General features: G+C 48.8%; 1 protein-coding gene across 1 annotated transcript in view; it reads right to left on the bottom strand.

The window, feature by feature from the left end:
- The window catches only part of akap6 (A kinase (PRKA) anchor protein 6), a 63,720-nt gene extending 55,503 nt beyond the window's left edge, over positions 1-8,217 (bottom strand). Inside the window, exons 1-9 of the mRNA XM_068751811.1 lie at positions 8,030-8,217; positions 7,770-7,941; positions 3,640-3,749; positions 3,423-3,564; positions 2,663-3,296; positions 1,915-2,246; positions 1,707-1,838; positions 1,471-1,599; positions 1,119-1,382 (exon numbers count right to left, since the gene is read on the bottom strand). Coding sequence (XP_068607912.1) covers positions 1,119-1,382; positions 1,471-1,599; positions 1,707-1,838; positions 1,915-2,246; positions 2,663-3,296; positions 3,423-3,564; positions 3,640-3,749; positions 7,770-7,941; positions 8,030-8,217 — 2,103 coding nt within the window. The remainder of the gene's footprint in view (positions 1-1,118; positions 1,383-1,470; positions 1,600-1,706; positions 1,839-1,914; positions 2,247-2,662; positions 3,297-3,422; positions 3,565-3,639; positions 3,750-7,769; positions 7,942-8,029) is intronic.
- Between the last annotated feature and the right edge of the window lie 6,480 nt (positions 8,218-14,697).

The raw sequence follows: 14,697 nt of genomic DNA, 5'->3' as shown, positions 1-14,697 counted from the left end.
AGCTAACATTCCCAGTCTGAGGCCGCACCCAGCCCAGTTTAACTTCCCCCCGTCCGGGCCGGTCCAACAGAAAGTGACTGATTTCTTCTCCCGTAATGTTCAGATAAGAGATTGTATTCAATTCCCACTCAGTTCTTCTTCTCTCTGATCAAATCTGCTCACTCCCAGCAACAGACGGGGTGAATCCGTCACCCGAGCAGTCGCCCCCGATGGGTTATTAATCCAGTTCTGCCCCGGCATCGATCTGCGATTCTATTCTACTGGTAAATTCAGCAGAGAAACAGGAAGTCATCCTGAATCTCCGCCTTCCCTCCCTCAATTAGGAAGCTCATCTATCGCCGTGATGACATGCTGCTAATTAAGCAGCTAATCAGCTTTTACCAAGGAGCGGTGTGTGTGTGTGTGTGTGTGTGCGTGTGTGTGCGTGTGTGACTAGAGTTACACATTTTAAACATTCTGGTGAAGATTCCGATGTTTCTGAATATTCCCCACAGGTTTCTGTTTCAACCACTTCATCAATCAATAATGGTCCAATACAATCAAGCCGTCTGATTTGTTTGACTAATAACTTTTTGGATCGCTCATCCCTAAATGCAAGAACCTCACCTCAAATAATCTGATTACGGCGGTCCGGTTCTGTCTGTGGGCTCCCGACCGAGCTAAAACCGGATCATTCATCCACGCAGCGCCTCATTGATCCGAGACAGAGACGTTACAGCAGAAAATTACAAGGGAATTACTTAGGGAGCGAGAAAGGAGAGAGGGAAATCCAAAACAATAAATCGGACCGGAGGAGGAGTCATTAAAGGGGAGGGGGGGGGGGGGGGGGCTTCCCCAGAGATATTGACATTTCATATTCAATATTACAGATATGACTGATTGGTGCTCTTGGCGGCCTCATCAATAATCCACCTGCCAATAAAACGTGACCTTTAAAAGTGAGGTGATGAATCAACGGTGCCGATATCGGCTTTCCGATCCCTCAAAGCGGCTGCAGCGGCAGGAGGACAACGGCGGTGTCGGGTTAAGTACGGGAATTTGTCTTTTGCAGACAGATACAAAGGTTTTCCAGGACGGGGGGGGACTGCAACAGTAACAAACAGAACAGCCAGTCGTACCTCGATCTTCTTCCAGACTTCGGCGTCTTTGTCCCGGCTCTGAACGTCCTCCAGCAGCTGGCGCATCAGTGTCGCACCTTCACTCCCGTCCACCAGGGGCGCGGTCAGCTTTAGACGGCCCTCCGTAGACCTCCGTCCCGCGTCTTCCTCTGACTGCGGGTCACTTAAGGGAACAGACTGGATGCTCCCGTCCAATGAAGGAGCAATGTCGCTGGAGGAGGTGGAGCTAAAGCGGCTGAGGAGGTGCCGTTTGTAAGGGAGCCGCTGGGGGGGGGGGCGTTGATTGGATCAACGAGTGTTGGTGTTTTATGTTTTTGAAATACATGAAAATGTAAAATATGCTGAGACATACCGGCGGGGGCAGAGAAGGAAGGTCCTCACCGCTCTCCCCCCCGGCGTCCCAGTCTGGGTTGACCTCGGCTAAGTCCCAGTTGTCCACATCCTGCAATGCCTCCTGGGTAGAGCCGCAGCCGGACGGTCTCTGATGGATAGAACATAAGCAGGATGGATTTAGCATTGTGTTAAACTGCAAATTGAACCCGGGGCTCCTGAACCAATCGGGTTTGTGAACAGTTTTTGAGGACCAACCAGCGGGACGGACTGAGCCAGACTTTCAAGTTTCATGGCGAGCATCTCCGTCTTCTGGAGCTGAGCGGGGAGCGCCAGGAACTCCTCCGACCCATAAAAGTGTTCCCTGTCTGGGTTGTCTTTGGATGGAACCTGGAAGAGGGAGATGATAAAGAACTGAAAACTGTTTGAATCCAGACTTGTTTGTTCAATCCCCCCAGGCCCCCACAAAACAACAACAAAAAGGAACCCTTACCTTCTGCCCTTGGCGCTTCACGATCCAGATTGCCGTCCCGCCAGGAGGCGGTCGGGGATCCGACTCTTCTCCGGACGCCTCCAGGTCTGAAGACAGGCAGTGCTCCCTCATGGGGGAGGGCACCGAGGAGTCAGAGTCCCCCTCGCTGAGCATGTGTGTCTCCTTCTTTATCGCCTCCATTTGTTTTGGGATTTCTTCCTGAGACATCGGTTGTTTGCGAGGTGGGGGCCCGGCGGCGGCCAAAGCGGACCCAGATGAACTCCTCGGGTCAGGAAGCGGTCTTTGAACTCTCCCCCGTGAGCCTCCTCGCTGTCTGGCACTCACATGGCTCTTCTGGAGGTCAGGTCCGTTTGTGACCTGTTCAGTTCAAGAGAACCGGGTCAGACATTTTTGAGACGGTTCTGGTTTATAGGATAAATTCAGAAGACACAACAAATCTGGACAAAAACAAATGGAAAAATACAAGGACTATCTAGGAAGTGGAATAACGGCTGTTGAATTCTATTCATCAGACAAAACCGGGCCAGTTTGGGTTGGATTATAAGCCTCTTACAAAAGGAACGCGTTACTAAGGAAAGGAGTCCGTGAATGTAATCTGGGTAACCATGACCGCTGAAGAACGTCTAACCTCTGCTGCACATTGAAACAGATGAAGCCTGCGAGCGTTCAGCTAGCCTCAGCAGTTAGCACGACGCTAGTCATCAAGTCCAATAAGAGGGACCAACCTGCTGGCTCTCGTAGGACTGTGAAAGCTGCTCTGGATAAACCGAGTCCAGCTCCAGCCAGAACTTGGGGCAGTCTGGAGGGTCCATTAGAGATGGCGTGCTCTGACTCAGCTCCGCCTGGAACTGGACTCCAGAGTCCACGCTCAGCTCCTCCAGAACTCCTCTTGGGTCTTTCGCCCCAGTTCCTCTGTCCGATAACAGAGTGGCTCTTTTGGGACGTGACGGCTGCGTGGGCGACACGTCGGCGCTGTGGCTGGCGCCTTGCAGGCGCCGCTTTGACCTTTCGCTCTGGTGGGGCGTGTCAAATTGCATCGTGGGTAAAAGTAATGGAGAAATGTTGTGGTTTATTGAGTCGCAGGGAGACAAGCAGCGCCGGCCTTTGGGGTTCCGGAGGGCAGATCCTTCGCTCTGCTCTCGCTCCAGCTCCGGGTTTGAGCCTCGGGTTTGTTCCGGCTCCAGGGAGCGGGCGACACCGTCCACCTCAGGTCCACGGACTTCAGGATCGTCACCGGGACTGTAGTCACTTAACTCGAAGGCGGTTATGCCGCAGTCCAAAGAGAAGTAGTCCTGGCTGCAGCGAATGGTCAGTTTACCGTAGTCGTCCACCTCGGTCAAAGCGTCCAGACGTGTCTGCAGAACCAAGAACCAGTCGTATGAACATCCCAGAACATTTGGTTCAAAGGGTCCAAATCTGAGGGTGGTGGGACAACGAGACCCCCCCACCACCCCCAAAAACTCGTGTGGGTGTTGTCATACCTGATGCTGGTCCTCGCTGAAGGCCTGCAGGATGTCGGTCTGGCGAGTGAAGTTCCCGTTGGAGTCTTGCAGGCTCTGCAGCAGACGCTCCTTCAGGACCAGAACCGAGACCCGGAGCTGGTGCCACAGCAGCTGCACCGTCCTGAACCAAAGCGATTAGTCCATTTTAATAAATGGAACAGATTAAGATCGGCCGGACCGAACCAAGGAGACCCACCTGATGTCGACGATGATGTTGACGGAGTAAGACAGCAGCTTCAGGGAGAACTCCGTCTCCAGCAGGGCGTGAATCTGCTCCACGTGGTCCGAGATGTCCTCAAAGATGTCCTGGAGGGAGGAGGAGACGACAAACAGACCTGTAAATCTGAACTCACACCCGATCAGCGAGAGGAGAGGCGCTAACCTACAGAAACATCTGCCGGCTGCCACGGTAACAGAAGAGGAACTGATGAAGGGCGGCGGCGTCACGCGTCCAGTTTTCAACGTGACTCACGTCCATGTGGGATAAATCCGCATGGAAACCACGCCTGGCATGTCGGGCTGTTATACACAGTATGTACTGCTGCCTGATGTTATAACTGATGTTATAACTGATGTTATAAGACTGCACAGACAGACGGACTCCAGAATGAAACTGAAAAATATCAGCAGATGCACGTTTTTGTTCAGCAGCGTGGGGGGGGGGGGGGCATTCATGAAATATGAACCGTGTTCTCCGCTGGCGGTGTCGGCTGTGATTTTGGATGCTATAAATAAAAGTGACCTTATTAATCGTGAATTAACGGGTCACGTTTCACTTCAGTCCAAGTGGACGCAAATTACAACCAAGTGATCAAGCTGGACGGGTAGCACCACGAACAAGCAGAGAACAGTGGGGGGGGGAGTGTGTTTTTAACGCTTGAATATTTGCACGTTAGAAAGTCCTGCTCACAGTTTTTGTATTTTTGTAACAAATTCAGGCAGTTCAGCAAACAATCCCACAAACACGGAGCCACGGGAACAAAAATGAAGAAAAGGTTAGAAATATTTCCAGCAGATTTACTTCAACCAACACACACACACACACACACACACACTCTTGCACCCCGGTCACGTAGAGTCAAGACTTGACCTGTCAGTCACATCCAGTAGGGCTTCTAATTACCTGAAATCAATCTGAAGCAAGTCGCCGAAGGCTTCAGCTCCAATCGGGGCTCCGCCTCGTCAGCGCCGACATCAAAGCCTTCAGACGCTCGGCGCTCAAACCCGCCGCGACGCCGTGCTTCATCTGCACCCATTCCATCTAATGACCTTCAACTCCTTCCGCGCTCCACGTTTTACCTCAAAGATCAAATGCTATCGCGCCCTCTCCCTCCTCCTCTGGAGTGTTCACATTAAAGGCTTCAAAGGCAAACGGATCCACGGCCGCCAAACAAAGACGCGCTACACTCGGTTTTCACAGTGGAAGCTCCTCCGAAACTCACACTCAGAACTTTCGGGCCGGGTCGTTCTGAGGCGGAACTCTGTTCCGGGTCTTTCCCCACTGAGGTGTGACTGATGAAAATATTCAATCTTGCACAAATCAGGAGAAATTAAATCAGAAATTATAAATATTTGGGAGATGGTCGCAGGTTTGTCTCCGGCTTGCGGCCATTCTGTGAGGAATTTGCATGTTCTCCCCGTGTCTGCGTGGGTTCTCTCCGGGTTCTCCGGCTTCCTCCCACCTCCAAAGACATGCAGCCTAGGCTGATTGGTGACACTAAATTGCCCGTATGTGTGAGTGTGTGTGTGGCTGGTTGTCTGTCTCTGTGTTGCCCTGCGATGAACTGGCGGCTTTTCCAGGGTGTCCCCTGCCTCTCGCCCATTGACTGCTGGGATTGGCTCCAGCTTGGCCCGCGACCCGATAATGGAACAAGCGGTTAGAAAATGAAATGAAATGAAATAAATATTTGGCATCAGCATCTGAAATATATGCTATATTGTTTAGCTTTGCAATAATAATAATAATTGTTATGATTATTATTATGAGACACATTAACAGCTATTCATGAATGAAACTGTCAATTATTGTTTAACATTCAATGAAAATTTCAGCTGGAACTAAAAATTGGTCAAAATGAATCTTTCCCTTCATAAACGACAGAACTGTGGAAGCAGGAGCCTTAAAATGTTTGTCTTTGTTCTTCTTTGTTCTGAATTATTTTTTTCTGTGGTGAAACTTTCGGGATTCAATAAAACAGTCTATCCCACAGAGAGCCGGTCTTACCTTCCACTCCTGTGTCCTTCAGGTAAACTCCGATAATCTTGTAAATAAAGTTTGACAGCTCGTCTGCTAAGCTCCAAATACTGCTACTCCCCATGACCGACGGACACACCAACTGTGTGAGTGTGTGTGTGTGTGTGTGTAGTTGTGTTGACCTGCTTCTTGTGACGGGGGTATTTTGGAGGGGTGACAACAGTTGGGCAGGCTATTTTAGGAACAACCGCATCCACCCCTTTCAATACGCACCCTCTTACTTTCTGTACTTTCCTCGGGTAAAACACACACACACACACACGCACACATTATTATGGAAATAAACTAGCTGCGAGAGAAATGAAATAATCAAAACTTCAATGAACAAATTCTAAATTACAGGTATTTGTTTATTCTTAAAAACGTATATTAGTTTTACATTACACTGTCAAATATGTCTTAGTGATGAACAAACTGAGCTCGTGAACATTTTTATTTGGTATTTGATTCCTGCTTAATTTCTTGGAAGTTTTCGACTGAAAGTTTCACATCTCAGGTTTCCATACTGTTTAAATCATGGCCGCTAATATTTTAAATTCACTGCTGGTTTGAGAGCCGCTGACCATAACCCAGCTCCCAACTCCCCTTTTATTTCTTTCCTTCCTTACATGTGCAGAGCCATTCCCAGAATTCCTGTGAAGTGACATCAGAGTACAGGCATATCCTGACAGCTGGAAGGCAGCGGTCTGATCGCAGATCGAGTTTACACTGGAAATCTGATCCCGTTGCAAAGCTGCCTGATTTTAATGTGCCGTTAATTCACAGCAATAGTTTTTAACTTTCTCAGAACCTTTTTCATTTGTTTTCGAGTGTCTTGAATCCATGTGCATCTTTAATGCTGCATGTGAACGCACCTTTAATGTGAATGCAGAGTTCACATCAGCAGCCTCTCCCTACTCTGAGCGGCTGCTGATACCGCCTGCAGCCGAATGGCTGAGAAGCTGGCATACCTTTACACACAGACACACACACACACACACTGTGGTAGAATCACGTCCAGCAGTCCCTCCATGGCAAGGTCAGGTTATACAAAAACACCCTCCGGGCAAACGCATTATAAATATGATGGAGAGAGGAAGAGAGAGAGAAGAAAAGAAAAAACAAAAGAGGGGAGCGAGAGAGAGAGAGAGAACACCGGAGGCAATCTGTCCACTCCCATCTCTTGCTGTGTCACCAGGTCCGACGCACACCAACCAAACACGCCTGCAATTAAGTGGAATAAAGCTCTGGCCCGTGGATGCTGCGTGGCGTGGAGACGTCCAATCAGACGCTGGCGGCGCAGCTACCAAACCCGGACAGGGTGAATCCGGGTCTGCCGGGCCTGGGGGAGCTCATTATCTCCCCACAGACGGCAGCTGTTGCTTGTTATTACGCTGAAGAACTTCATTACATCGCAGAACCATTTACAAGCCTCTGAACAAACCGCTCTGGTGAAACACAACTAGTACCTTTAGCCAGTTTTATATTAGAGTCTATATGTGCATTATTATGTCATTTACTATGTGAAAATAAAACATGATTTTCATAAAACAGCCTGATTGTCTTCAGAGGATGGGCTCCGGTTTGCTGTATTACATACGAGCCACCGCTAGATGGAGCCATCAAACCGCATTCTAGACTCCAAGTCTGTTTAAGACTTCAGTCTCAAATATTTTGTTCAGGTTTAAGGGTTTAATGTTCGGATTTGGGGGGTTTTAAGGTGGAGTGAATCAAGCGTCCCTCTCAGCGACTCGGGGGAACTAAGCAAACCTTTTGTCTTCTTACGATGAAGACGAGGAGTCATGTTCACTGATGAAGAGGTTGACCGCTCTCCTTCTGGTTGGCTGGAATCACATGTGAATTACGTGACCGGAACATGCATGTCATTGTGTAACAGAGGCTGTGCAGCGAGCGAGCCAGGGCATTGTGGGTAATGTATTGCCGTGGGGCTCAAACCTTCGATGGGGCGGCCTTCATGACAGCAAGACAAAGCAGATGGGAGACATAGGTAGGAATGTCCTGCCTTAGCTCAGCAGAGATGCTAACGGTCTTCCCTTCGGAATATTATATTAGTGCTAATGGCTAACGTTTACCTTGAGCTGCACAAGGTGGACGTCCACGTGTCGTCTGTCCCCGTCTTGTGCCACGGAGTGGGTCAGCTGCATGACCCGGTCGCCGGACGCTCTCAGCCACGTCTCGATCTCGGGCAGGTGGAGGACGACCTTCCAGTCCGCTCCGGTGTGGAGGGGCGGAGGTTTGCTGGACCTGAAAGGCCGAATACATGCGGCATGAACATCAAGAGTCCAACCTGCGCTCAAAACCTGAGTTCTTGTAGCCGTGGCGGAGTCCTTACCTCCTGGAGCGCTCGTGACCCGGCTGAGAATGTCCCCTAGTGAGGGCAGGAAAGGAGGTCCCGTCCTGGGACGGATGCTCTGTGTCCATGACAACGTTGCAGGTGCTGGAGGGGTCAAGGATTGGCATGGCGGGGGTCATTGGGGATGGTGCAACAGGGACCATGGGCGAGAGAGCTACAGTGTTCATGGTGTGTGAGAGAGAGAGAGAGAGAGACTCTCTCCAGGGTTCCTAACGAGGGAGGACGAGCCTCAAAGGAGGAAAGCTGGAGAGAGAGAGAGAGAGAGAGAGAGCTTCTGAAATCACTGGAGGCATGTGAGAATGCTAGCGTTAGCATTTAGCTCACTGCAGGTGATGCACAGGTGTAAACCTTTTTCTTTCTTCAGGTGTGAAACTCAAACAGAATATGGAGCTAAAACAACACGCGTGTTAACATCGTCCCCCTCAACCATTACATCCCATAATATTTAGTCCAGATGGAGTCAAACATGTTAGCGCCTCCACTCCTCCTCTGCATGAAGGAACCTGTACCTGTATGGAACCAGTTTGCTCTGTATGCACTGTTTTTATCACGTACAATATTTAACATTTACAACGATGCTGCTCTAATTTGTCATTTGTGCCTTATATGTCCCTTAACTGTGTCTTGCGTGTCCGTTATATGTTACGGAAAATGTGAGTATATGCTGTAAAACAAATTGCCCTCCGAGGGACAAATTCAATAAAAGTGAAGTGAAGTGAAGTGAAACTCTCTCTCTCTCTCTCTCTCTCTGACATATGAGATGTCGCAGCATGGCACCACACACATGCATACACACACACACACACACACACACACACACACACTCCGGTGTGTTTGAGGCTCCGCCCCTTCAGCCCAGCTGTAGCCTTACAGCCTTTCATGGATTCCAGACACAGAACAAACAGAATGTTTTATTCATAACTCCTCCTCTCTGGATTTCCTGTGCTCCCAGTTCAACCTTCATTCCAGTACTAAAACCAGTTAAAATATCTGGTCAAATATTCAGTCATTCATCAAGGATTAAAAAAAACGACAACAACAACTAACCCTGGGAGTCACCGGGAGAAACAGGAAGATCATTTGAACTGAGTTAACTGGGCGGGGCATCATCAAGTTATTTTCTTTTACGTCTTAAAAACTTAATTGATATACTTTTTGTGTCGCTGTTATCGGTGTAATCAATCAGCTGTAATCCTGATCAGACAGGAGTAGCAAACAGACGTCTCTTCCAGGAAACACTCGCCGTCTTGTCCGTGACGCTCGTCCAGAATGAGGTCAGCGGCCGGAAACAGACGTGACATCATCGGCGTCGCCGTGACGTCATCCCCCACATGACCGGGAGACAGGAGGAAGGAGGTGAGCGGTCAGACATGAGCAAAGAGGGGAGATGGAGATGTGATGGTGATCACCATGACAACCAGGAACAATGACAGCAGTGGATCACTCCCGACATCGCTACTGGGAACGGCGTTCTGATCCGTCTCCTGTGAGATCAAAGCAACGCTGAGGAAGATTTGTATGCACCGCAGAAGCTGTTTAATCCGATGACACGACAGAACAAAGCCCAAACAGAGGAGAGGGTTCCGTTCACGTCGGCCCACAAGCAGAAGGTTCTACAAACGTTGCTAAATGAAGGAGTTTCATCTTTGCAGAGATTCGATTTGGGGTTTTTTCTAATCCAGTAAGAGAAGACGCTCTTCAGAATTAATCTCATAAAGTATCAGGAGAGGCCGACACCCACTCTGACCTCCTCACCAGTGTCTTACATCACCTGTGAACACAGGAAGTAGCCGCCTAGTGCTAGCATTATAGCCGACTCCAGGGGGTTATGACATCACGGATCCTTTCCTCGCTTCCTCTAAGATAAGGAAAGGCGAACAGGATCCGACGTGTCTCAAAGCGGCTTCGTGTTGTTGTGTCGAGGTTTTGTGATGTGTCTGTACTTGTATTTTTTTTGTATTTTGTCATTACTGTTAGATGTAGCACGACTTCACCGAGAAACATTCCTAGTCAGTGACCCCTCACTGACAATGGCAATAAACTACTTCTGATTCTTCTTAAACCCCGCCTGCATCTGGAATGATGGAAAACTTCATGAACAATCCCACCAGCTTGAGTTGGGATGGCATTCCAGGGTCCCGGGTCCCGGGTCCCGACTGACCTAGCTAGCTAGCAAATCATACCGGGACGCCGACTGGCATTAGTCATTAATAATGGAATTGACTTTGCCTTTCCTGGGACGAGACAAAAATATCTGCAGTGCAGGAAAGGTTCCAAACTTCTCCCTCACAGAAGACCCCCCCCCCCCCAACCTCCCTCCGACCTCTGAGCCAAAGGACGACATCATCGCGACCCCTCAGGTGCAGCAACGGCGTGCTGGGAGCAGAGAGGAGGTGTTGGCCTCCTTCTGTATGCAGCAGGCGGAGCAAACTCCTTACAGGAGCAGGCCTCCATAACAAAAGCTCAGCAAGAGGGAGGGAGACGCACTGGGAGTCACCTCCCTCTGCTCCTGCCTCTCCTTCCAGTCTTTCCCTGCATCATTCTGGAAGCATCGGAAGACCCCCCCCACACACACACACACACACACACACATACACACACACACACTCCTACATAGGTCACACAGAGCAGCAGCAGCTTCAGCGGTACATACCACATCTCTTCTTCTGCTCCTGTAGTCCACCTCGTCCTTCTATTCCTGGCTGTCGAACGTTTGAGGATGCGGATGGAGGGCGAGGGAGGGAGGGAGGTGCCCCTGATGTTGTGGCAATTCAGCTGCGGAAAGGGGGAGGGAGAGAGAGAGAGCGATTGTGATAACAGGGCAGAGGCTAAAGCTAGCTCAGTGTGGCACAGTGGGATGGATGGATGGGGGGGATAATGATGATGCGGCACATTTCAGTATGGAGAGAGAGAGAGAGAGAGAGAGTTACCTTGGAAACTGAGATGATGTGATGGAGAAGGTGGAGCCGAGCTCTGATTGGCTGACAGGGTGTGGCAGTGGGAGGGATGACTGGGCAAAGGCCAGAGATGGAGGAGCAGCTGCACAGGAAGCAGCCGTCGCCCCCCAGCTGGCGGCTCCTGGAAGTACAGAGGAAGAGGAGGAGCTTCCTCATCGACAATATTGAAAATCAAGTTAAAAGCCAAGACAGAATTCTCACACTTTTAATTACACAAATATAATGGAAATAACAAATTGAAGTTGATTTTAATTGACTGTACATTTATATGTACAGGTTTGCTGAAAGTTCTCAATCCAGGTTTGGTTATAATGGCATTGTTATAACTGTGTGTGGCCCTGGCGACAGGTCCGGGGTGTACCCCCGCCTCTCGTTAACTGGGGGAGGTTTCATCCACACCCATGACCCGGGCCGGACAAAGCGGTTGTAGACGAGATGATTGAGGTCGAATACAGGAAGATGGATGGATATTAAACCCAATCCATCAGTTTAAAACGCAAACCTCACTTTGGCATCTAGGGGGCGCCTGAATACGCCTGGGTGCTTCAAGGCAACCAGGAGCATCCAGACTCCTTCAAATGTTAAAACAAAGACTCACAGCAGCTTTGGAAAAAAGGAAACTTTATTTGAAAACATTATGGAGAGAAAACACAAAAATGTTTTAAGAGTTTTTCCATTTCTGAAAATCGTTTTTTATTTACTATAATACACGATGTTAGGAGTCAGGTGGTTTGTACACCGGTGTGACTGCTTGAGAGGTCTTGAAAATAATCGATTGATGAGAAACTACAGCTTAATACTCTATTATCTAGCAGCTGCTCGCCCCCTCCCCCCACCGACGGAACGTGCTCTCGCCCCCTTCACTGTGCCCTTGGTTGTCCTGTCCAGCCCATTTTCTAACCAGAAATGGGCTTTTGGCTGTGTTCCATTCAGAATATTTATCTCCTCTGTACCCCCCCCCCCCACACACACACACACACACACACACATTCACACCACGGTCTAATTTGTCTGCAGCGGTCTCATTCCTGACACGTCCCCTTCAAAGTGCCCTGTGAAGTCCACTAAATCAGAGTGTTAACACTTTAGGCTCGGTTCTGTCCTTCACAACCTTTCCTGATATTAATCTATATATTAATTTATGTTGGGTCATTGACTTTAAGGTGTAGAAAGCAAATTTATCTTTCAATTCAATCCATAACCCACAAAATTTACCGGCAACTCTGAATAAAAAAAACTGGACAGAATTTTATTCACATTAAAGGAAGTAAATTCCCAAGTCAGGGGTTCAAAGGTCACGCTTGTGTCACTGAGGATATTAAAAACGTCAAAATGTCTCCCTGCCGACAGGTTTAGTGGACAGAACCTGTTTCATGTCCTCTTAAACTTTTCAACACACAAACGGCCACTGGATGAGCAATGCATTGTGGGTTAGATGCCCCTTCAGACCAAAGAATGGGAATGCAGCCTCTCCTGTCAACGTCCACTTTTCTGAAAGATAAATTCCTGATGACCTTTAGAACCCCGTTAATACTTCACTATCGAATCAGGCTTCAGGACAAAGGGGGGCGGTTTGGACCCGGATCCATCGCCCCAGACCCTCTTTTATTTTGTTAACGTCCTGAACGAACTCAGGGAACACCAGAAACTCATGTTAAAATCAATTAATCACTATTATAAGAATGGAAACAGGAAACTTTCAGTTTCAGTTTCATCGGTTTGAATTTAAGACTCGGCTTCGTAGCTCCGGCTTCAATACGCAAAATAAATGTTAACTTTAATACTGACAAAAACATTGTTAATGGAAACGTAAAAGAGGAAGAGGAAATGGAATTCTTTCAAAATAAAAGCCCCCAGCTTCACTCGGATCAGTCTCATTTACCAGAGAACTATTTATTCAGCTGAAATTTAACAGCTTATTATTAATCATTCATTACCATCAGACATTTATCTTTCAGAAAACCAAGAGGTTTACATTTAAGCGTCATTTCATCGATGAAAGAAACAGGGGGGGGGGGGGGGGGCGTTTTTGTCGTCCCCCCGTGACACACACACACACACACACACCGGAGGCCTTTCGTTCCACCCTCTGAACCACATACAAATATGATTATAGCTTCTGACAGATGAGTCCAGTACCCCGTGGTATTTAACGAGGTCAGCATCCTCTGCTGCTGATGAATTATATATATATATATATATATATATATATATATATATATACTTTTATATACTTCTTTCCTCTGTAGGAAAATCTATTGAACGTATAACCAAAAATATGATATTAAGAACTGATTCCATTCATGACAGGAAACGCGACAAACGAAGGTTTCCTCTGCGGAAACATTGCCCCTGAAACCAGAAAGATTCCAATGAAGTCATGCGGGCCTGGAGGAGAGCGCCGTTCGAGCTTCCATTCATCTTTTTTTCAGTTCTTAGCGTTCACCAAGTGGCAGAAACAGAGACATGCAAATTTCAGTTTCCAACAAACAAGAGAAGCAAAGTAGAAATGACAAAGTCTGAAGCGCCGCCCAGAGGGCGGAGGACGCGTCCCGCGCCGAGTGGTTAGTGGTTTGCTCGATGGCGTGCCGTTGGGGATCCAGCTCGCCCCTTCAGGTCCGAGGTTCTGTAGGAACCGGGTCGTTGGTAGCGAGTCGTCTCGTGCGTCGCTCCATGACTTAAATTCCCTTTTCCCTCCTGAACCCCCCCCCCTCCCGCTGAGGTTAAAGGTTAAACTGGCTGCAGGACAGGTCACATCATCATCATCATCATCATCATCAGTTCACCCAGATCACACGCATCAAAAACTAAAAGTCAGATCAGATGATACCAAAAAATATAAAACTGAAAGACTGAAAAACGGTTTCAAAAAAATAACCGAAATGTTCTCGTGGAACCTTTGACACAAATTGCACATGTGCTGTTTCAGGGGGTCAAAGTTCACATGGTGGGGGGGGGCTGTCCACCTCTCCAAGACGAAAAAAGGAACCGGACCTCCTCATTTCATCAGTCACACCTCCGACGACCGATGTGGGAGAGTTCTGGGTTTCAGGTCCTTCACTCGCCTCCTCCGACAGACCGGACACGGATCGAAGCGCGGTGAGTGAAGGAGAAGCGACGGTTTCACGTGCCGAAATGTGCATAGCATCGGGACGCGCCACGAGAAGCCGATCAGCTGGCAAACACGCGCCGAGTGAGACCGGGTCGGGCCCAGGTGGCGTTGAGGAGACTTCCCTTTCTGTTGAATCGTAGCAGAGGCGAGGAGGGCGGGACTAACGGGTACTTACTCTGTGTACAGGTGTATTATTTCAACAGGTAAGGTAGGGGGGAGGGCAGGAATTTGGCCAGAATGTATCCCAGAATCCTCGGCATGAGTCAAACTCCGTTCAATGATTAGTTTTATGTGCCAAATCCAAAAAGGAGCTCCGGAGACGCCAGATTGTAATTCTCTAATGCTTGAGCCAATCTCAGAGATTATCTTTAATCCGACAAACCCACCGCCCGTCTCTGAAGCCCAAACCTCGCCCACCTTGAAGAGGATGGCAGCAGCAGTTTCTGATTCCTCCATGCCCCCCCCCGCCAAGCATCTCATCTTATTTTCAATCATTTAACTGACCAGCGTTTTTGTACCGCAGCCGGCAGCGATCAACCAAACCCCGGATGTGATTTCCCAGCATTCCCTGGTGGCTC

This window comes from Brachionichthys hirsutus, chromosome 18, assembly GCF_040956055.1.
Source record: "Brachionichthys hirsutus isolate HB-005 chromosome 18, CSIRO-AGI_Bhir_v1, whole genome shotgun sequence".
In the NCBI taxonomy this organism is placed as follows: Eukaryota; Metazoa; Chordata; class Actinopteri; order Lophiiformes; family Brachionichthyidae; genus Brachionichthys; species Brachionichthys hirsutus.
This window is presented reverse-complemented; position numbering and strand designations above follow the sequence as displayed.